The 22,583-nt window shown below is 39.3% G+C and overlaps 1 protein-coding gene across 2 annotated transcripts in view; it reads left to right on the plus strand.

Annotated features, from left to right (window-relative positions):
* ITGA9 (integrin subunit alpha 9) overlaps positions 1 to 22,202 on the plus strand; it is a 234,529-nt gene extending 212,327 nt beyond the window's left edge. Inside the window, exons 27-28 of one of the 2 annotated variants that reach the window (XM_087767376.1) lie at positions 1,591 to 1,710; positions 16,996 to 22,202. In XM_087767376.1, coding sequence (XP_087623502.1) covers positions 1,591 to 1,710; positions 16,996 to 17,094 — 219 coding nt within the window. In that variant the 3' untranslated portion in view covers positions 17,095 to 22,202. The remainder of the gene's footprint in view (positions 1 to 1,590; positions 1,711 to 16,995) is intronic. The other variant, XM_087767382.1, reaches the window with a different exon arrangement.
* The last annotated feature ends 381 nt before the right edge of the window (positions 22,203 to 22,583 follow it).

The following is a 22,583-nucleotide window of genomic DNA, read 5'->3' on the forward strand; positions in this document are numbered from 1 at the left end:
CAGCGTTAGCCTGTGAAACTGAGACGAAGGATCTTTGAGTACTTCTTTATGGGAACACTCCAACAAAATACAGCCCTAGTCACCTGCTTTCTCTCATCTGTGCCTGTAATTTTTGTGGGTGTTTGCTGTGGCTGCATATGCTTACAGAAACAGAGAAATGTTTGTTAGCGGGATCTTGGGAGGATGTCCTGTCCCATTTCCCGCTCGAAGCGGGGCTGTTGCCCACACTGGCTCAGGATCCTCAAGGCTTTGTCTAAGGCTTGAAAACCTTCATGGATGGAGAACACAGAGCCTCTTTGGCCCCTGTTCCAGTGCTGCCATCACCTCCCTGTTGCAGCCTTTTCCTGAATGCCCACCTTCAACATCCATATGGGTTGTATGGCATCGCGTTCCCTTTGCTGTCTCATAAATGATGCTGTTTGAACGGTGTCACCAGTGAGTGGAGGTATTTCATCTGTCTTCCATGGGCCTCTTAAAGATGAGTATCTTGGGGTTGCATAATTGTATCTAACTCCCATATTTTCACCCACTTTTAACTACCATTTTTTTTTGTTTTGTTTAAAAGATTGATTTAACAATTCATATCTATGAAAGAGTTTTGACATTTTTAAGCAAAAATGATGAAAGTGGTTTGTGAAGGAGGGAGGAAAACTCACTACTTTGCCTTCCAAACCAAACCAAAACAAAGCCAGACAAAGCAAATGTATTACCTTTAAAAAAAAATCCCTGCTGCCTCTCTGCATTTGCTGGATATTAAATTGCAAAATTTAACATAGAAATAGCCCTCACTGAGGAGAACTGTTTTTGAGTTTTCCACTGAGGAACTGGTTTTGATTGAAGTAAGAGACTGGAAATTTACATAGTGTATACGAGCGATATAATTTGCTCCCATTTTCTTCTTAAGGCAGATGCTTAAGGAAAGCTCTTTGTACGATGTATTTGCCTGCCATGCATGCTATACAAAAAGAGAGAAGAGAACAGCAGGGGACTGCTCGCTGCGTTCCCAGAAGAACCCATGACTGCACGCGTCCTTCCCTCTTTCATACAATGTGTCTTGTGAAGCACAGCAGGGACGATTTGTATTCAATAGGGATATATGCAAGTTGTCCCATTTTTTGTGAAAAAAAGTTAACAAGCTCAGCATACAAGAGTGTTTCATGTGAAGCATCGGGGTGTTTGGCAGGGCTGGGAACGTGATGAGTAAGACAAATCACGCGAGATGTCGTGGCAATTCCTGCCAATCCAAGGGATAGAGTTTGTCATGCAAACCTTTGTGCACCTTTGGTGGCCCAGCACTAGAACAAGCTCAGTGTCTGAAGTGGGATGAGGGGTTGGCAGGGTAAGAGTTATTTCGGGGTGGAAGCTGATATCCTTTGGATCCAACGCATGGCTACTCAAATTCCACTTGAAAGCTTCAAATCCCTTGCGAAAAATAGATGGAAAGCACGAAACTAAGGATGCGTTCCATATTTGTTTGACAGATGAAATATGATCAGTGAGGCCACCATGCAATGTGCTTAACAAGATGAGTACAAGAGAAAACAATACAACTTCCAATCATAAAAAGATCTTTTTCTAATTGCTTTGTAGGTGGTCTTTGAGGCTTTGCACAATCTGGAGCCTCGTGGGTATGTTGTCGGATGGATCATTGCCATCAGTTTGCTGGTGGGAATTCTCATCTTCCTGTTGCTGGCTGTGCTCTTATGGAAGGTAAGAGAAGAGATGCACCATAAACACCACAGCTAGTCCCAGGAAAAAAAGCTTAAATTTATGCTTGCATTTAACATCCATTTGCTTTAGGGTGTAAATAATTGTCCACTCCATTACAGAAGTCATCAGCCAGCAAAAATATTTTCATATCTAGGCTTTTGTCAGGGGCAGGGAGAGACTCATGATGTAGAGAAGAAGTGGAAAAGTGGATTTATTTTAGGGCCTGGTTATTAAAAGTTGAAACGTCTAATACCATTTCAGGACAAAAGAGGATTCCTCATAGAAATCTGCTGTTATCTCACACTTAGATACTTGGTACATCTCTATGGTTTTCTGGTGAGTGAGGCTTACTGATTTCACCAGGGTTTCCTGAAAATCAGGTCAACTTCACTTGACCGGCTAAAAGATTGGGTGCATCCCTAGCAAAAACCAGTCGGTAGCTACTGCTTTCAAGAGGTAAACGCCTGGGGGAGGGGAGTATCCAGCAATAATTTCTTCAGATCCCTCAAAGAAAGAGTTCCAGTAAAATGCATTACCAGAGCAAGAAGCACCAGGATGTGTTAAAAGCCAGCCTTCACACCATCTCTGATAAGATACAATTCTTGTACCCAGGCACTGTTACATGGTAAAACTGGGCTGATGCTGACACTTAGCAGCAGCCGTCTGGTGTGGTAAATATGAAGGGTAAGCAGCTTCAAGCATGTTCATTCCTCAGTTCCCTGTTACCAATCCATAAATTTAAAAGGCCATGGTCAAGGTCAGGGACTGTCTTTAAGAGAAGTAAATATCAAATGCACACATGGGAACAAGTCCAGCCTTATTTTGCTTCCCGTGGCAGAGGTCCAGCAGCCTGATTCGCACTGTTTAGCAGCATGTGCGCTGCAGGCCCTGCTCGCCGGCTGTGCCGGGACTGGAGGTTGCAGCCCCAATGTGCTGTGAAAGGACATATCGCTGCAGGTTGCGAGGCTGTAAAATGGACTTACAAACCTAGGCTGAAAACTGGCCATGCAATTCTTATTATAGATTATACAGATGTGTGTATAGCTGTGTTATGGATTACACATCTACTTCATAGATGATATAAATTTTATATGGGTTATAGATTTAAAGTATTTTTATAGTCAGTTTTGAAGATTTTTAAGCACATACTGGCCAGGTCAAAATTGACTGTGCTTTCCATTTGGATAACAATGTTTGACCACGGTCTAGAATATCTCGTAACTTCTGTTTTTCTGGCACGCAGGAAGTGCGTTTGCTTTCTGTGGCAGAAAGAGTGAAGAAAAAAAAAAAGAAAAAAGTCTGTGCAATTAAGATGGCAGAATAACCATGAGAATGGAAAAATGTGAGATTGGAAAAGGCCCAGGGTTTATGTCCCAATAACACACAGTTTTGAAAAAGGAGTTACTGCTGCTGATACCTATATGACTGATTTCCTATGGCTTATTTCCTGAAGGTAAAAAGGCACTAGATGAACTGTTTGAAAATGTGCAAGATAAGAAGAATAGCACCTTTTACTGTGAGGCTCCGTGAGAATCTGACACAAGTTCAACTCTTGGTCTCTACTAGAATTAATACAGTCCTTTACTTCCTGGCTTAATCTTGAGACTTGAGCTCTTTTAAATTTTATAGGGATCATTCAAGTACACATGAATAAGCTGCCATTTTGTTGCATGGAAGCCTTGAGGGAAATTCCAAGTGACAGCGACAAATACTTATAACTAACACCAGGCTTATATAGCCCTTTCTGCATGCAGATGTTAAAATGCTGAGGCAAAGCCAGGTGGGATGCCTTGCCCAGAGTCCTGTGCCAGAGATGGCAGTAAAAGCCAGGCTTTGTCAGCTGCACTCCTGTGCTTTATCCAGAGTCGCATGATTACTAAAGGAACCAATAACTTAAGGTTTTGTTTTAGACAAAAGTGATTAAAAGTCTGTAGCTGCTCGTATCAGCCAGTATTTTCATTTAAGTCTTAGTTTGGAACATAAATATACATAAGTAATACTTCGCACTCACTAGTTGCTATATTTATTAAAGTTACTGGCAATATTAAAGTTGTCTGAGATAAAACTGACATGGGAAAGTTGCAGTCCTACAGAGGAATCTTAATTGTCTGATTGTAAGTATTTGTTAGACAAAATTGGCCAAGTGTATCCTACAGTCATTCCTAAATTTTGTGTGTGAAGGAGTCAAAAAAAACTTGTATTGCAAGTGTTTTAATCTTTAACTGTGGAATGAAAGAACAGATTTGAATTAGATGGAGTTTTGGGCATCTCAGAACCACTAGTGAGAACTAGAAATGACCCAAATTTTAGGACTAGATTATAAACTAATTTATATTTTTATTAAGACATTAATTAGAGCTAAACTGTGGTCCTGGAAGGCAGCTGCTTATACAAAACAGAGCAGGAGCTGGAGCAAGCTCATTATAAGGGAACTGAGCACTGGCAGCAGTGCAGGGCTTGCTGGCAGCGACTATGTCTCAGCCCTTTGTGGACGGTACGCTCTCACTGTGTGCACGACTGCACCATGAGTGGTGCGACACAACGGACAAATCCTCAAACACGCCAGTATTTTGCAGACAAAGTAAGCAGCTCCTTAAAGTTCCAGAAAAATATTAGAATACGTGTAAATATTTCACATTACACACTGCTAGAATTAATGGCATTAGCAGGAGTGAGATCTCGGGGTCATTCCAGCCCAAAATCTTATTTTGAATCAGAATAAGGTAACTGTGCATACAATAAGATGAGGATGGTAATTATTTCATTATTTGCAGGTCTAAAATTGCGCAGTTTAGGGGGTCCATGTCAATGAAAGTGATGTTAATTGCCTGGTTGTTTCACTTCAAACAAAAGCTTATTTATGCAAGACCACAGCCATGTTTATACACACAGAACAAGCTTTTCAGGGTGAGCTTGATCAGTTTTTGACTGGCTTTGCTTCTCTGTTTATTTTAGTATTTCATGTAGAACACCGTGTTTCCTCTGGTTTAAGTGTGTATAGATTCAGAGCGGGGGAACAGCTTTTCCCTGACTTCCACGAGATGCCATGTGTAAGCCAGACCAGCAAGAGTTGCACCATTTTTGCCTATTTTGTTGGATAGCCCACTTTTACCCTGACACTTGTGGCTATTCATATCTTGTTCATCCACTCCGGATGCCTTCGGGCAGGCGTCCATGGGGACGTGCTCCAACTCTTGCCGGTTCCTCTGCAGCACAGCTCGCTCTCCCCACTCAGGCCTCCCCTGTGGTCTCCCATGTGCAAGAGGAGCAGGAGGGGCTCTCATGCTGTTGCCCACAGCAATACATCTTGCTTTTTACTGCAGAGATTGGCCTGTACTACTTTGGTGGCCTTGAGATGCTTGTGGAGAGTGGAGCAGGGGAGGAGGTCGCTTTGCTTCAGGCCAACTACCCACGTGCTAGACAAGCCCATGGTTTCACAAGCACTGGCAACAGTTCAGGAGGGAAAGGCAGTCACGGCTGGATTATTTTGGGGAGTGCTGTCCCACACACGCTTCCCTCAGCTGTCAGGACTGCAGCCATGCACAGGGACAAGGTCCCCTTCGGGCATAGTGGATTTATGCACACGTAAACCAGGGGAGAATCGGCATACACCATGCAAATGAAAAACCGAAGCATGATATGTTATAACACAATAAATATTCTATTAATAATAGTAGTGCTTTACAATGCTGTGGAACTGGCTTGAGTTGCGGAGTGAATTATTCAATCCATATCACTTTAGATAAAGTGCACAGAAAGAAAAAAAAAAAAATGGTTTGTGCTCAGGGGATATCAAAGAGGGCATGTGTAAGTGAGTACCAGACTGGACATTTGGGCAGCTGAGTGATCTGTGGAGCCAGTTGTGGAAGTGATTTGCAAAACAAAGATTTTATATTCATTGCAGTAACATTATTGTGTTCTTTCGTGGCATGTTTAAGACAGGAGCTGGACATTTATCTAAACTTATTTATCTAGGCATTAAGCTTCTTTCTGAACTGGGCCTGTCCCTGTGGTATCCAAGCTCTGACTTGTCTAAAATGAGGTTTCTAGTACCATTTTATAGCTTTTGGATTCCTGGGGCAAAGAATTGATCTCTGGGTGTCCCTTATGTAATAAGACACTCTTCTGCCCCAAACCCTGGATTTTTGACAGGATTGCAGAGAGGAGAAGAACAAGCAGAATAGCACCCAGATATGTTGTTTTTTGATTAGCCAGAGGGTTCCTGCTTTTCAGTACATGCTAGACAGCACATTTTTGCCCTTTGTCTTGAAATGAGAGTTTGAAGACTTTTTTTTTTTTAGTTTTTAGGAGAAATATCATGAAGACACTTCTGTCTACTGAGCTGGTGTAGGCTTTGAACTGACTTTTTCCAATGGGGAGCATGAATCCTACCAAGTGCTGGACTTGCAAAATCCTTATTTAAGCAGAGGCTGTATGCGTGGATGCAGCTGTTTGCTAGCACTGCTTTAAGGGACAAACTTTGAAATATAAAGCTTTCTTTATGAAATATGAAGTTCTTTAAAAAAAGCCAGACAAACCCAAGCAGATTTTTCAAAGGCACATTTGGGCTTCTTGCTTGGAGAAGCCTTATGACTTTTTTCTGTGACTGCACAAGTGTCTTTGAAAGAACACTTGTATTCCCCTACATGCAGCAGTTGCCATTGCCTCACATATTGTTTCAACATTCAGAAAATATCTGAAGCTAACCAAAGCTAAAGCTAACTTGAAATTCACCTATGTTGCAAAAACCACTGTTTTCCCTTTTTTGGAAGGAGAGAGTTTCCCTTTCTTAGGGCCTCAAACATTAAGTCTTTTTACAATGGGCCAAAACATACAGCTCACCATTTTCCAGCACAGGAGGGGAAAAAAAAAAAACAAAACAACCCTCTGCACTTATTCTTTGCCAGTGGTTGCTCTGTATCCTGTGTTAGAAGCCCAAAAACATTTTCTCTCCCTTTTATCTACAGCTCAGGTGGCAGAGGCTAACTGCCATTTCCTGGCCAGTCCTTGTACCGACCCCCTTTCTTGGTGGCAAGGTTTTGGAGCAGTAGCTCTGCAATGAAATAAAACGGCCTTTTTTTTTTTTCTTCTTCCCCAGAGGTGCATAGGCACATACAGTTATGGCACAAAACCTCTTTGGATTTCAGCAGAGGGGAGAAGTCTTGGATTTTCATTCTCTCTCTGTTTCCTCTCTATATATCTATCTATAATCTCTATAAATATATAATCTTTGCAGGAAGAATGGTTTTCAATTAAAAAAGTCTCCCAGATGGGTGTAACTCACCCATTATCACAGCTGTATAGCTTCAAATGTTCGTTTCAGAGGTGGGGACAGAGACACCTGTTGAAACTGAGTGGTGTTTCATGTCTCTGATGAAAGTCGTTGTGCCTATTCAGAGTTCATGTGCTTCTTCCTTTCAGGACATATAATTCCAAGAATAAACCATTATTTACTATGGTGATGCTTTGAAATTAAGAATCATAATTGATGTTCAGATAAACAAGGCAGTTGGCTCAACTTGCTGTGAAAGCACTTACTAGGGGCTACTGATGGGAAGGGTGGACTTCACAGCTCACAAAGGTCTTCCCTGTAGAGATGTGGATGGATGCACCAGCTGCCTTAGAACTTGTTAAGAGAAGTCTGTACTTCTCCTTTTTCCTTCTTTTTTTTTCTTCTCCACCATCCTTCCTCAATTTAAAACCATGTCAATGCTAGTTTCTCACACTTTCTTCCAAGTTCCTGCCCAGCTTTGTCCTCTCATTTTTCAACTTCTCACTTATAAAAGTATGATCCCTACCTGTAATAACTACATAGCCCATACCTGTCCTGTCTGTCCCTCAAAACTGCAAAACCTGTGGCTTCATTTGTGTTCTCTGAAATTCTTCTTTCTGTAGTCCTCAAGTCATTGCATTCTGTAGACCTCTTCTGATAAATTTTTCATTTTGTTGCTTTTGTTACCCATTTATCTAGTTGCTTCAGGTAAGTTGTTACTTGCTATCTTGTACGCAGGCTTCTCAGGGGTACTATTTTTTTGCACAGATTCTAGGTTCAGTAGGCCTAGAATTAGGCTTTTTCAATATTATCCTGTTATAAATGATAAAAATGCAGTCAGGTGATAATTAACCTTTGTGATTCAAAACCAAACCCATATTATCTCCCAAACATTAATAGATCTTCATTATATATAGCAGCTAGGAAACCTTGAGGAGGGAATGTGGCAGTGGAAGTGGTTGGTTGTCTGTATAAATAATTATGTTTTCAGCAGGCAAAAGTTAGGTGGATCATTTGAAGTCTGCGTATTTTCTTAAAGAACAGTCAAAACTGTGTTTTATTATGTTTCCTTTTCCTGAACCAAAGTGAGCATCACAAAATGTTTGTAGACCCTTGGCTTCCCAAGACAAAAAGGGGTTGTATTCCTGCAACAGTGACTCAAAAGCTGGGTTTTCTACAGTCGATTATTTGAGTGATTTGCTGTGCTTTTTGAATTCTGACTGAATGTTACAGGAAGATTGAGTTTGGGCATCTTTTATTTGTACTTACACAAGTAAATGGTTAATGCTGCTGTTGTAGCCAAAACACTGCCTTCCCCAGTGAGTTTGCTGGCTGCCATATAATATTTGTTCACCACCCTCAAGAGCAAGGTTGGCAACATTTCAGTGGTGGTGTGTGTCCAGTACTTGTGAAATGCCTTTGTTATCTTTCCGGATAAAATGAGCTATGTAAATGTACAACAATAATGTTATGGCTGAGTGTTCTTTCTGGTCTTGGTGTCCTCCAAATGCGAGCTGTGCATGCCAGGGCACTTTGAGAACATCACAGCCATTGCAGCTATGTCGCTGTCATCCTGGCACCATGTGAACAAATTGAATCCACTGGCAAGAGAGAGGTCGGGTTGTGGTTCAGAATGTCTTTCTGAAAAGAAGAAAGATAGCCATCATTTTGAGGAGCCCAAACCAGAAAAAGAATACGTGTGTAGACTGAAAAATTGCAAATAAGTACTTAAGGTTCCAAGGTTCCCCACTGCCGGAACACAACATATGTATTTATTGGAAGTCGTTAGCATCCCTCAGACCAAAATGCCAATAACAGAGAAAATGTGACTTGCATAGTCTGAATTATCTCTTTAGGCTTGGCATCACAGTGGGAAATGCTGTATTATGACTTACACCAGCCATAGCCATTTCCTCCTGGTTCGGCTAAACCCATGAAAGTAACTTAGTCTGGTAATTATGGACATAGTACAACTTTCATTCAAATCTTTTTGGCAGGTCAAATATATCAAAATATGATTGTAAAGCTACTTTTTATTGATTCCAGAAATAGTCTTTAATGTTTAGTCTCTGGTTTTTCAAACAAAGCCAGAAATATTTCAGTAGATTTTCTTTTTTTCTTTGGAGAGGAAATGGAAAATATGGATTGAGATATGTCTTAAATTAATTGTACTTACAGGAATGATATATCTAATTACTGTCCTATTCCCGGCTGAGATTTAAGAAATCAGTATAAGGTAATTTGTCTAGACATATCTGCAGTAGACATTGTGTTCTTTCTAATTTTTGAGACTGATAATCAGAGATGAACTTTGGATGATGGCTGTGTTCATTCTATGACTTTTTAAAAAATAAACTACTTAGTGAAATTTTGCAATAGGAAAAAATCTTTAAAATATTTGGAAGTGTTTATAAGTTTTAATGTTGGCTAATTCGCTTTTTGATTACACTTATAAGTATACTGGTAACATCTGTCGTGCAAGTTACTGTACACAGTTACCATCCTGCAAGAAGTTCATGCTTTCATTAAACTCAAGTTGCCAGAACTCAGCACTGAAAGGTCTTTGTAAGTCCAGTTACTGGAGTTCTCTTCATTTCTAAAGTACTGCAAAAGTCCTTAAAAAAAATATATTATGTATGCACAAATGAATCAAATGCCTAGGTGAATGAGTCTTGTCTGAGGCAAACTAGATCTTACCTACATGGCAGAGATATTCCAAGGGTAGACACCAGAACTACCAGCTTTACTCACCACATTAACAAGCAGGTCCATTGAAGCCAACTGAACAACTCCTGGAAGAAAAGCTGCATGAGAAATGGATAGAGGAACAAATTATTGATGACTGGGCTTCGTGTTTATAGTGGGGTGACACTCTCGCATCAGTGACAAGAGCAAGGCATGTTATATTAAAAAAACAAAGAACTAAATGAGATTGTCTGTACCAGTGTCCATCTCTGTGTGCAGTTATCTCTTTTGCACACCTAAATGCATCCTTTCCATGCATGCTGCTAGTCTGAATTGTGTATCTACTTTGAGGTACCTAGCCTTAGTGACTGTTTTTTTAAAAATTTGGCCTTTGAGGTAGACATAAAGCATTTGGTTAAATTAATAGTTTATTTAATGACCACTTGAGCTAAATTTATGAATAGACTGACTGTTCTTAGCAAAAAAAGAGCACTTAAAGTTTTTCTTATTATTTCAACATTACAAAGTAACTACCTAATAAAATGTGTGTTTAAAAACTGTGCTTGTTTTACTGCTACAGCATGTAAAATAAATTTCCTTCTAAAATCTATGGAAGACTACAGATCTTCACCCTAGGTACCAAAAGGAATATCTTAAGTCAGTTAGCCAGGCTATATGAAAGTAACTTAAAAGTTAAGTGCAATTTTGTGTATATTGCTAATTCTTTTCTGCCATAGCAATGTCTATCTGTTGCAATACTTTGGGGTCAGATACAGATGCTAGGTATCAAATTCTTCCATAGTAGCTAAACAAAGTGTTTGTAGAGGAGAATGTGTCTTTGAGCAAACTGCCAAACTTCTCTTTGCCTCAGTTCCCCAGCTGCATAAGTATATATTGCATTGAATATGTATACAAAGTACATATTGTATGTATATACACACGTACACACACCAGCCACTTGTGGAATGGTGATGTTTGAAGCATATGTATTTCTTTTCTTGTACATGTTTCATTGAGCAAATGAGGACCTACATTACAGGACAGTTAAGGGATTTGCCTCTCAAAAAGTCAATGAAAGACTAAATAATCAAAGCCAGACCACTTAAGTCCTCATGGGCTTACCTTAGCCACACTATCATCCTTCCTCTTAAATATACAGTTTCTCCTTTAACTACAGGCAGGACACGTGGCTGCTTTCCAAACATGCCTTTTCCTCACAGGGGGCCCAGGCACTGGCAGTATGCCAGTCCTCTATGGAAAAGCTGATAACACAATATCTGTTCATGACCCCTCTGTACTGTGGCAAGGGTCCTTTAATTCGGAGGAAGGAAACGGTGCATCCTCTTGGAGCTGGTGGCTTGCCAGAATTATCCAGGGCCGCGTGAACCCAAGTGCAAAGTATTTTTTCCTGCCTTCTTGGTAGTAGTAAAGTGAGATGCACTTAATAACCAGTGATAGATCTCTGCATGGGGAAACACTCTGTGCTTCCAATCTCAGCAGCATTGCTTTGCAGAGATTGGGGGTGCTGCTGCTCTGCCGACTGGTGGCATCTTGCTTGGGGTGAGGTTCCTGGCCCCACTTTGAACCATGATTAGCTGCTAATTTTTTCTAGCTGTGGTACTGTTTATAAGAAGGGAGAAGTGCCCAAGGGGCATGCACCCAAAAAAGGTGAGGAGAAGAGTAAGTTAATCCTTTCTGAAGGGTCATGAGATGAATGGCTTGGGACCTCTGCCTAGATTAGAGAGATGTGGCAGTAAAGGATTCATGAGGTAAGTCCAGACTGTTCATCAGGTATGGCTGGATAGTGCTTACAGTAGATGAAGAAAGTGTATAATAGAGGAAAGACAGCTTGTGATTAAGGCACTGAACCCAAAGTATGTTGTCACAGCCTAGTTCAATGGGAGATTTCTTCAGTGGTTCTTAAATTTCGTTTTATTTCTTAGTTACACCTATGCCTGTACTTACTTCACTCTCTTTTCTTTTTACTTGTTGGCTTGTACTGTGGTCAGTAACCTCCATTAGAAGACATTTGTCAGCAGAGTCATACTGATAAAAATCAATACTTTTCGTGTGCAGCTTAGTACCCCTCAGTATGCACTAGAGAAACTTAATTAAAAAATTGTACAAAAAATGGGAAAAGTCTTTGATATAGTTTTGGATTATGTTTCAACATTGTCGTTCACAAACCTCTACTCCTAGCTCAGTTGTAGTCTTGAAACACTACTGTAAATAAAGACATAATGGTTTTTTTTTACACAGCATGTAACTGTTCTTACCAATTTTTTCTTGTTTCTTAATGGATGATGTTAATGGGGAAAAAGACTTTTAAAAAAAACCAAAACATAACCATTCTTCTACAATCCACATTTCAAACTATTTCTCTTTTTATTTGATTGGGAGAATATGACTTATCTGTGATTTTTAAGGGATTTAAACCTGGCATGACAGCTAAAGGGAGTTGTGTGTGTGCTGGTGAAAGAGATTTTAAATACTCAAGATTGAATAGAGGACTTGACAGTGCTGTCGCGTGGCAAGGAATAACTTCACAATAACAGGTGTAATTCCCCAGCCTACAAGTAACACAGATTTTCTGTTGCTTTATTGTTCACTTTTGCCAGGAACATGCTTTCTGCTCATCATATACTGTAGATGGCAGTAAGGTTAAGCTAGAAAAGGGTACGTGCGCTGGAATAACTAAATTAAAGGATGTGTGTAAAACGTATGGATGGTTTCAGGTTTTGAATCTAAGCCACCTATTTATAGCAGCTCTAATACTTACTTGAAGCACATCCAGAAAGGGCTGGTTATTGTTTGTCACTTCTGGTAAAGACCAGGCCAGCCTTTTCTTTCCATTTTGTTTGGTTTTGCCTGAATTTGTTTAAAAGCAAGCAGACATCTTTGCAGTTTATCATGGCAGATGTGAAACGTGACAGCTTGTGGATTCCCAGGCAATTCAGATGCTCTCTCCCTGGTGTGGGGCGTGAATCCATTGTGAGTGACACTGATAGCCTCAGGATTTCAGGACTATCCCTGTATTCCCAAAGTCTTCAGTGGCCCTCTTTCTCCTCTGTGTTTGCATACAGAAGAAATGAAGTAGGACATGGTGCCCTTGGCATAGCAGTTCCCCTCTGGTGAGGTCTGCCAGGGTTAAGACTAAAGCATTGTGCATGCTGAGCAGTGTCTCGCTTCTGAGACTTTTCTTTCAGCCATACTGACCCGAAAGGCCCATAACTTGAGAGCCTCCTCAGCCTTCCCAAATAATTTTCACCTAACTCTCAAATGCTGACTATAGTTCACTTTTCTCATTTCCTGCATTGTCTTTGGTGGCTGATGCCTCTTCTTCCACTATAACCCTTCAGCTTCCCACGGTACTCTCTCCTTGCCTCCTGTAAATATGTTCTCCTGTTGCTCTTCCTCTCATGAGTGCCTTCCCCAAGTGGAGGTTTACTGATCAAAATATTGTCATCCATCCTGTCCTTGGATGTGGTGGTGTGAACTCACAGATTGCATGACAGGGTCACGGCTCTGGACTTGAGTATTCCTTTGCCATATACATACATCTGTATGTGTACACACACAGACATGTATACCTATATATGGAAAGCAAAGTTTGGGAGAATTGAACAACATTAGAAACTCATTGCCCATGAAACATGGGTTGGAGACCATTGGCCCACTGTAAACACCTATTCCACAAATGAGATCACAGCAGTACTCCTGTTAAAGCTGAGGATCTCTCCTCCTCTCCCTGCTTGAAACCCAGAACTGAGTCCCAGCAGTGCTGTCTTCACTGAGTTTTCTGAGTTCCCTTAAGGGCTTTGCATTAGCCACAGAAAAGAGATCTTCTGGTGTCACTTCTGCCCCAGTGACAAAAGAGCCAGTATATACTCAACCCCATGTTGCATCAATTCTCCTGCTTTGGTCCAAGTGTCCTCCTCCTTATTACCCCTCTATCTCCTCACTGTATGTTAAATTCACTCATTCTCTCCAGCTTGCCACAGGCACTTATCAGCCCTCACCATATGGGTTAATATTGCTGTCATTTTTAATGAAATCAGTTTATTATAAGGAGGTGGATATGTGGGTTGTGTGGTTTCTTGTGAGACAATGACTATGTTGTGATTTCTTCACAGCCCTTATCAAAAAAAACCCTTTCTGGTGATGATAGGGACTCTATCACGTTAAGTGGAAATATGCGGTATTAACACTAAGGAACAGTATCCCATAACAAAGCACATCCTTGTCTTTCAGGGATGGGAAATATATCTAATCCCTGACCACTATTATTAAAAAAAAAAAAAAAAAAATTCCTTAAGATCCAATTTCTCTCTTTGCTTGCACTTAATTTAAGTCCTCTGCATAATTTTATATTATCCACATCATTTACAGCAAGTAAGCGTACATAGCTTCGTAGTGGAATCACCTCTAGATGTAGGACTTCATGCTTCATTAATATTTATTATGGTCTTCAGCTCACTTTTTTGCCCCACTGGAAAGTTATACAAAAACAGTAAAAAAATAGTAAAATACCAAAACTGTCATAACCAACTTTTAAAGATAATTCCTGAAGCAGATGTTCACAAACAGACAATTTTTATCAAAATAACAGCGGGAAGGAGTTTGCTTTTGTTTGTTTGGCCCTCGAGGAAATTAAAAAGCCTTTCTATAATTTTGATTATAACTTCAAGAGAGGATTTTATTGTACCAAGGATGTGGTTGCATGAAGGATGGAAACCTTAAGGGTTTAAAACCTGTTTTTAAAAGCTACAAATTGAACTTCTCTTGTTAATCTTGGGAAACAAAGCCCTGTGGCAATTTTCTTTTCTAATGTGCGGAACATGTAGGTCTGTTTTAAAAACTGATAATACAAAAAAAGGCACCCACTTCTCCAACACATCTGCTCCCTGAGTGTATGTAAAGGAGTATCTGCAGATTCCTGTAACTAAAGTAAGTACCTACGATTAATCCTGATGGGGCAAGAACAACATAGGAGTAGTAGATTCTTACACTTTGTTTTTTTTTTTTTAATTATCAATAAAATAATTCACCTCCATTTTAGACCATGAAAATCTAGGGAAACTTCTGCTATTGGCTGCAAGTCTCGATTGAGGCTAAGTATGTTGGCATCAATGGTGAAATTTCACTGGGATTTTACGATAGTGCTATCTTGAGGATTTCTTCTCAAAATACGTCCTTTGCACTGGTATACCTTGTTAGGTACAAGTACAAAAAATACTAGTAATGATATTTTTCTGCTAAAGACAAAACTTGATATGACGTCTAGAGCAAGTTTGAAGAACAGGGAACTAGAGAAATTAATCTGTCATTATTTTTCTGAATCCTTGCGTACACTGTTCTGAAATGCTAGGAGGTGAGGGGGACATGGGCCTCCAAAATGCAACAGTGTCCCCTTTGTGAGGTGGTTGTTCAGAACAGAACCACCATTGTCCATGCATTTGCATGTATTAAGCAGCAGACAAAGTTTTGCTTATGATAGATGGGAAAGAGACTATGTCCATAGTCTGTGCACAAGACTATGAGCAAATGACTTTTAAGGTCTAATTCCAGTTATTTGTGGGGCACTCCAGAAGGTCATGGGACCTCTGCAAAATTGAGATCATAGGCATTTATGTGTATGTCTACCTGTTGTGTGTTTATAAAGTGGTCATAGGTGTGCATGTAATGTACATCTATGCACTCAGCAGGGTACAGCTGTCTCTAGATTAATAGCATGCCCCAGGACTGTGGTCCACAGTTATCCAAAAAAGGGGCTTGTTAGACCATGCTGCAGCTTCTGTGTCCTTTGCACAGAAGCCAAGGGGAGGAGGTAAGGGGTGGTGAGAGGATGGTATGTGTCTGGTCTCATGTTGCCGTGAATTGAGGGTGTAGTTGTGGGCACAGACAAGGTCCTGGGCTTTAGGAAGCTCTGATGAAGAAGCACCCTCAGCAGTTTGAACAAGCTGCCTTTCAGACCCCTGTGAGTTAAAATATACTTGAAGAAAATTAAAGTTGCTAAAGAACTGAAACTAAAAAGCCCAACTTAACAGAAGCTTAGTAGTGACAAAACAGCACAAAATATTCCTACATATAGCCAATTTGGGAATAAAGGATGGCAATAACTGGTTGATAAAGGAAGACTAAAGCATCATATTTTACCCAGCAGGAGTAAGAAAACAGGTTTAGAGTGGTAGGAGTTACATAAATGTTTAATTATGATGAACAAAATATTGATTCAATGGTCTCAATAGGGCACTGGTAAATTTAAGGAGTTATTCTTGAATGCTTAGCAAAGTCTGTTATTAAAATCATTTTTGTTTATTTGAAAGACTTAAAAAAACAGAGATATGAGAGGGTTTTAGTCAAACTGAAATGAAAACTACTTGCGTTTCTTTAACTAAGTACAAGGGTTTAGGAAACAAGAAAATATGCAAAAGCGATTATCAGCCCTGCAGCATCTTGAAAGCTTGTGGAGGAGTTGTTGATGCTCTGTGTTTTGTAGGATCAGGCTTGTATTTTGCCTTCTGAGCTGCAGATTGCACAACTGGTAGCAATGGAACAAGGGAAGTCATTCAGCAAAAAGAAGTCTGTAGCTATCGGTTTCCTCCAAAACATCTTAATGTAAATGATCCTTAAATAGAAAATTTGAGACCTGAACTTAGAGTGATTACTTGCAGGAAGAGAAGTAGCTGTGGTTGCACAGCAGTGGGCTACTACTTCTGGAGACAGATACGCCGAAATGGCAGCAGAGCTCTTCAGAACGGTGGTGGAGCACTCTGCGCTAGACAACAGACTGTGCTGGCTTTTCTGGGTTTCTTACAAAAAAAGGCTGATAGTTGGAATTTGGATGCTGGGAGGTGGACGTACTGTATTCCTCTGACCTCTGTTGTTTTGTGCAGTTGTGGACACTAGAGCACAGTTCATAAAATTCTGGCAGCATTTAATCAGGACCCAAGTGCTAGCCTGGCTTTAGGTTCAGATCCAAATTTTGCATTAGTCTTTATTTGAAACGAGGAAACCTGTACCTGCCTCTTCTGGTCTGTGTTTATTAGAAATGCTTGTTTCATATACTTACATGAAATCATGTTTCATATAAGAGGACTCTTCCCTCAGAGTAGTTCATCTATAAGGAGCAGAGTACTCGTAAAGATTTGGGACCTGGTTTGATCTCATTTATATTGATGTAAACAAGGAGGTATGATTCAGATTGGCACTAGGAGAAATTAGATATTAACACATCTGCTATTTTTTTCTGCACGCTGTTTTCTACAAGGTAAGTTTCAATTTAATGATACTGTTACTTACCACTGTCATCTCTTCTTCATTTGCAGATGGGCTTCTTCCGCCGGAGGTACAAAGAAATTATTGAGGCCGAAAAGAGCAGAAAGGAGAATGAAGATAGTTGGGACTGGGTCCAGAAAAATCAGTGAACTGCCCGCAAAATCTAATGCCCAGTCATGTGACACGCGCTTGCTAGCCTATAGGTCCTGCTCTCGTATCTTCCATATGTGGAAGAAGGAATCTTCTCCAGATTTTTCGGAGACCCCATTGATGCTGTGTCTTTATCACTCCAACAAGCTGGGGAACATATCCTGAGGCAACCACTGCAGCCATGTCAGGTGACTGGAGCGATTTACACTTCCTTTAAGAGCTGAACTTTGAACTTTGGTAACCAAGCTGCAGTGCAGAGCAATATTTATGAATCCAACTATGTGGTTTACCCTCAGGGGAAGACTGTTACCTAAAAATATTTTTTATAAATGTAAGCTTTTTATATTGATTATGTCTTTATATTTGTATCAATGTTTTATAGTTTCTATTGAATAGCTATATAGTTCACTCAAGCACTGATATCTGGCTAAATCCTTGGAAATACATATATGTATATATAAATCCTATTGTACTTTTAAACTTCAATGCAAGAGAGAAGAGAGAGATTTGCAGGTAAAAGTAGCTAAAATCCTCATATGCTTAATTCTCAAGGCTTGGTAATGTTGTATATAGACCATTTAATGGCAATAAGCCAAAGTCTTTTCACTATCTCTTTTTTTGAGTTGAATTTGATGTTTGATTTATAAACTAAAGAGCCTAAAGTATTACAGAGATGTGATGTTCTGTATCTGAGTCTATCCTTTATTGGCCTGAACGGGAGAGGATGAAAATGCTTCCCCAGTGACATGTAGCAAGACTTGTAGCTTGCTTTGGCTCACTGAAGAAAACATCACAAAATGTTTGCCTTTGGGAAGTTTTCTCTTGCAGTCTGTAGTACTTTGATAAAGGTCTAGGACTGTACAGTTGAGATACCAAAAGGATATAATTGGGCCAACCACTATGGCATTGACAAATTCCTTTGAATTAAAAAAAAAAAAAATATTAAATGGAGCCATATTAATGTTAAGAAGGATAGTTTTTAAACTACTGTTAATGATTGTGATCTGTTGCTATAAAAGCAAGTGATAAATTGCTACAAGCTATGAGTATTATGCCTGCCTTGTGAGTTTTATACACGAGTCATGAGTTTGTTTATATGATAATTTTAAGAGAGATAAGTAGATGCAAGGGTTAAAATGTTTGGATCTTGATCTTGAGATTCCCTATCTGGGTGTTCCAAGTACTGAATGTCATCCTTCCTCAAGCATTAAGAAGGAGGTTTAGTCAAGGTGCAGACATTACTGGATCTCAGATTGCCACTTTGTTCGCTGGTAATACCTTAGCAAATCATTTGTTGAATCAGAAGAAACTTAGTTGTAATTAATTCAACCATGTTTCTTCAAAAAGCTCTTGGATTTCTGAATAGAAATAGTGGAACTCTGTAAGACTTTGTTTTAGATTCTACTTGTACTTTGCACCTTGTGTAAATAAGAAGTAAATGTCACGTTGGTATAAAATCCATGTAAGGGAAAGAAGGGTTGAGCTCTGTTGTAGAAGGTGAAGGAGAAACAGGAATGAATGGTTGCAGGATGTCTCCTTCCATAAGGGTAAGGTAAAAGACCTGCTGGAAGTTTGAAAACTTGAATGCAGAGAACATGCAAGAAATCTGCTTGAAAACAGGTCTTATTTTTGCTCTTCCTTGCCAAATTCATTATAGCTTCAAATTTAAAAAAATTAACATCATCCATATTCCTGTTTGCTCCCCCCCTGCCCCGGCATTAAGTGCCTCTTATTACTACAGTATCGATCAATATTTATTAACGTAACTATATGCACCCATTAGGCAGAAGATGTTTTTTAAGTGAATGAAGTGTATTGATTCAACGTTTGACCAGAAAAGCTATTAGTCTATTCAGTTATCTTTCTTAAAGCAATCATTGGTGATTTGACAGATTTCATATAACAAATGATTGTTTAAGCCGGAATCTGAAAAAAACTGCTGAGGTGAAATCCTGTTATAACCACATGTAGTGGACTGCAGATTTTTCATCAGAGTGCAAAATCAAAAGGCTGATGGCCGTTGACTGACACTCTTGTATTAGAGGCTATTGAATTCCTCACAGTATGATATTTCTGGCATCAGTTAGTTTTGCTAGTATTTAAATGTAATGTATCTGGTTTTTCGGTTGTTGAAAAATACCTAAGACTGACAGATAGAAGTTGGACATGAGATTGATTCACAACTATGAATTGAATAAGAAATTACTTGAAATACTTGATGAAAAAAAAGAAGTCCATTTATTTAGCTGTAAGAATTTTCAGTATCTGCCCTCTCTAAAACTGAGCCCCCCAAAAATTATTAGGAAAAATAATTAGGGGACAAGTGAAACTATTTGTGAATTTAACAGAATTTCAAAGTTTCCATCCAAAAAAAGGAGGAAGTTCCCTTTGAAAAGTTGACATGCCTCATTTCCACTTTTTAAACAAAAATTTACTTTCAGATCTGCCAAAAATGCTTCATTACAATATTTTAAAAATCAAGATTAGTTATTCCTTCGAAGCATCTTTTTAATGTCTATGAAGAAAAGAGTTAAAAAAGGTAAAATACCCATTTAGCATTTCATATTGTGTTGGACAATTTTTTATGGCTCAAGGCAACAATGTTTTTCTGATTTGGTTAAAGTGAAAAAGAAATAAAAGTAAATCCCATTTGATTGAGCCTACACTGGACTTTTTTGATCTCTGACTTTAATTGTCTATTATTGATCCAGCACAAGTCATCACTCAGTGAAAATCTAGTTGTTGGCCAGATTAGTGACATATTCTTGAAATAATCCATAAATTCTTAGTATCATCACTGTTAGGTACTCAGTAGTTTTGTTGTCACAGATGCTTTTGTTTTTATAGGTATACTCTTCATATTTTTTTTCCTTTTTTTTTTTTTTTTTAAAGTCAAATTCTATCGTGGCTCTTGCTTGGTTCCAGTTAAGAAAGTCAGATTTGACAATGAAACATACCAGTACTTAGTATTAAAATCCTGTAGATGTACCTTTCCATGCCTTAAAAAGCAACCAAAGCCAAACAAACAAACAAAAAACCCCACTAACATCAGTTGGTTGTAATCAGTTTCTAACCCAAAAATCCTATGAAAAAGTAATGTACTTCAAGAATGTGTAGAAAATAGCTGAGCTGCTGTTTTTTGTTTTGGTTTGGTTTTTTTTAAATTAAGAAATTATAATAAATGTAATTGTATCAAAATCTAGAGACATGGTTACTTTGGAAGTTGCTTCTAGGGCTCTGGAAGTTCCCATCTGTCAGCTGCTTGTTAGTTCCTTTGTGCTGTACCGCTTGCGCAGCAGAGCTGGGGGAAGTCATTGTACCGGTTCTCTCCAGTTAATCCGTTTTGGGACAAAGTCATCCATTGTCTTGGACAACCTCATTTAAAGGTTTGCTGAATTGGCATGGCATTTTTTTTTTTTTTTGCAGCGGGCTTACTTTGCACTGGCTCTAAGCTGTGCAGGTGGAAGCTCAGAAGTGGGGCAGTAACGTTTTCAAATGCATCATCTGGCACCTGAGGGATCTTTTGTTTAAGCCCTGAAGCTTGCTATGTGCAGGGTGTCTTCTTACGGATAGTACCCTTGAGGTTGCTTTTAGGGTAGGAAGAAAACAATCTCAGAAAAACATGATCAGGAGGAAAGGGTGGAAAAAATTAAGCAAAAATTCACGTAATGCAGAGCCCATGCTGTTGCAAGCCCATTTAATTTGCAACTTGACATCAAGAAGATCACAGTCATTTCAGAGTTCTGGTGGCCCACAGCACAGGGATGAATTTCACCTCCCAAGAGCTGAAAGCGTTTACCACCTTTCACAGCATGTTTTGTGACCATTTCAGTTGAAACCCAAGGGTCTGCTCTTGGAGGTGAATTTCCATCAGTTCACCCCAAGCAACAGCAGGGCTAGCGTACTCTGAGGCTGTCACTAGTATGCTCTGGGACTTGGCCATTGTAGCTAACAAAAAGAGATATGTTTTTCTGAATAAACCTGGGTTTTAATTTGGGCAATTAGAATGAGGAAGTCAGCAAACTGTAGAAAATACTGCAGCAGCCTCTGCATTGAAGTTGCCTCACAAATCACTTGGATTATCTGAGAGGAAAATTGTGCTTGATGTGAACCCCAAGCCTGTAAACCACTTAAGCCATCCTTTCGTCTCAAAGTGGCAAAGGCTTTTGCAGTGCCAAGCATACCAGCGATGACAACCCTCTCTGCATTCATGTGTGAATGGGAAGGACCCTACATACAAGTCAGTGATGTGCAGGTAATTCGGCTTGCTGAAAGCAACAGTTGCGCAAAGATTGTGTTTGGCAATATTTAGTATCGACTTTCTTGAATGTCTTCTGTTTGTGGGCACATTTTGGAGTCTTGCACATGCTTCAAGCATAGTATCCATGTGGCGTGGGAATATATAATATTGCTTTCACTAAGGGATTAAGGGAGTCATGGAACTAATTTCTACTTTTGTCCAAGTTCATCCACTTGCTAGGGTTTCTTGGATATAAACGGAGATAGGATTTGGTTCACTTAGTGTACATCAATTAAACTGGCATGAAGACTATAATTGCTTTTGGAGCATGGTTTGCATACGCAGTAGGGTACCTGCACCATTGTCACTCTTTTTTCTTAGAATGTCACTCCTTAGGTATTGTAAAATTGTATGTTTCTTTTTGTGAAGTTGTGGTTGGAAGAATGTGTTTACTCTTATTGATGTCACTTGTATTTAGAAGCTCATGTTCACCTGTATTCTAATTCACTTGCACTGTTTTGGAAATGTCAGGTTTACAAAAATACAACTGTTTTGAATAAAAAGTGGCTACAAAATTATCCTGATAATATCATTTTTTCACTTATTGTCCTCATCCAGCTCCAGCATTTTTCCATTAATCGGGTAAGACATTTTCTCATGTATGTTTGAATTAAATGGTATGTGCATGTGTTTATCTGCGTGTGGATAATGGACATCTTTTATCATAATTCTGTGACTTGTAAAAAATCAAGGTATTTGGAGACAAAGAATATAACTAGCTTGACTACAATATTGTAAAACCGTGGAAATAAAATAGCAGCAGTGGAAATTATTTATATTTCAACAGTATTGCTCTATCAACATCAAATAAACCCCCATGTAGTGGTGATACTGCCCTACGATAAGAGTGTCAATCTGTATAACTTGAGTTCTGTTTCAATCTGTATGAATTTGGATGAAAGTCAAGCTTCGCCTGTTTTTTCTGCAAGGATTTATATTCCATGAGTAGCTAAATAATACATTTGAAAGATTTTCTTTAACTCCATACATCCCCATGCTTACTTTGTCAAAGGGAGTAGAAGCTGGAGAGAAGCAGTAAAAAAAGCTACTTGATTTCTATGGCTGTGGTGTGCCTCTTTGTATTTCTAATACCTGTTAGAGGTCCCCTCGAAGTTTTCTCGTTATTTTGAGGATGGGTGAAACCTCTGTGGCAAAATATGAACTGACCTGAACCTTCATGCTAAAACA

This window comes from Nipponia nippon, unplaced genomic scaffold (assembly GCF_047370975.1).
Source record: "Nipponia nippon isolate SJK-2023a ecotype South Korea unplaced genomic scaffold, ASM4737097v1 scaffold_1, whole genome shotgun sequence".
In the NCBI taxonomy this organism is placed as follows: domain Eukaryota; kingdom Metazoa; phylum Chordata; class Aves; order Pelecaniformes; family Threskiornithidae; genus Nipponia; species Nipponia nippon.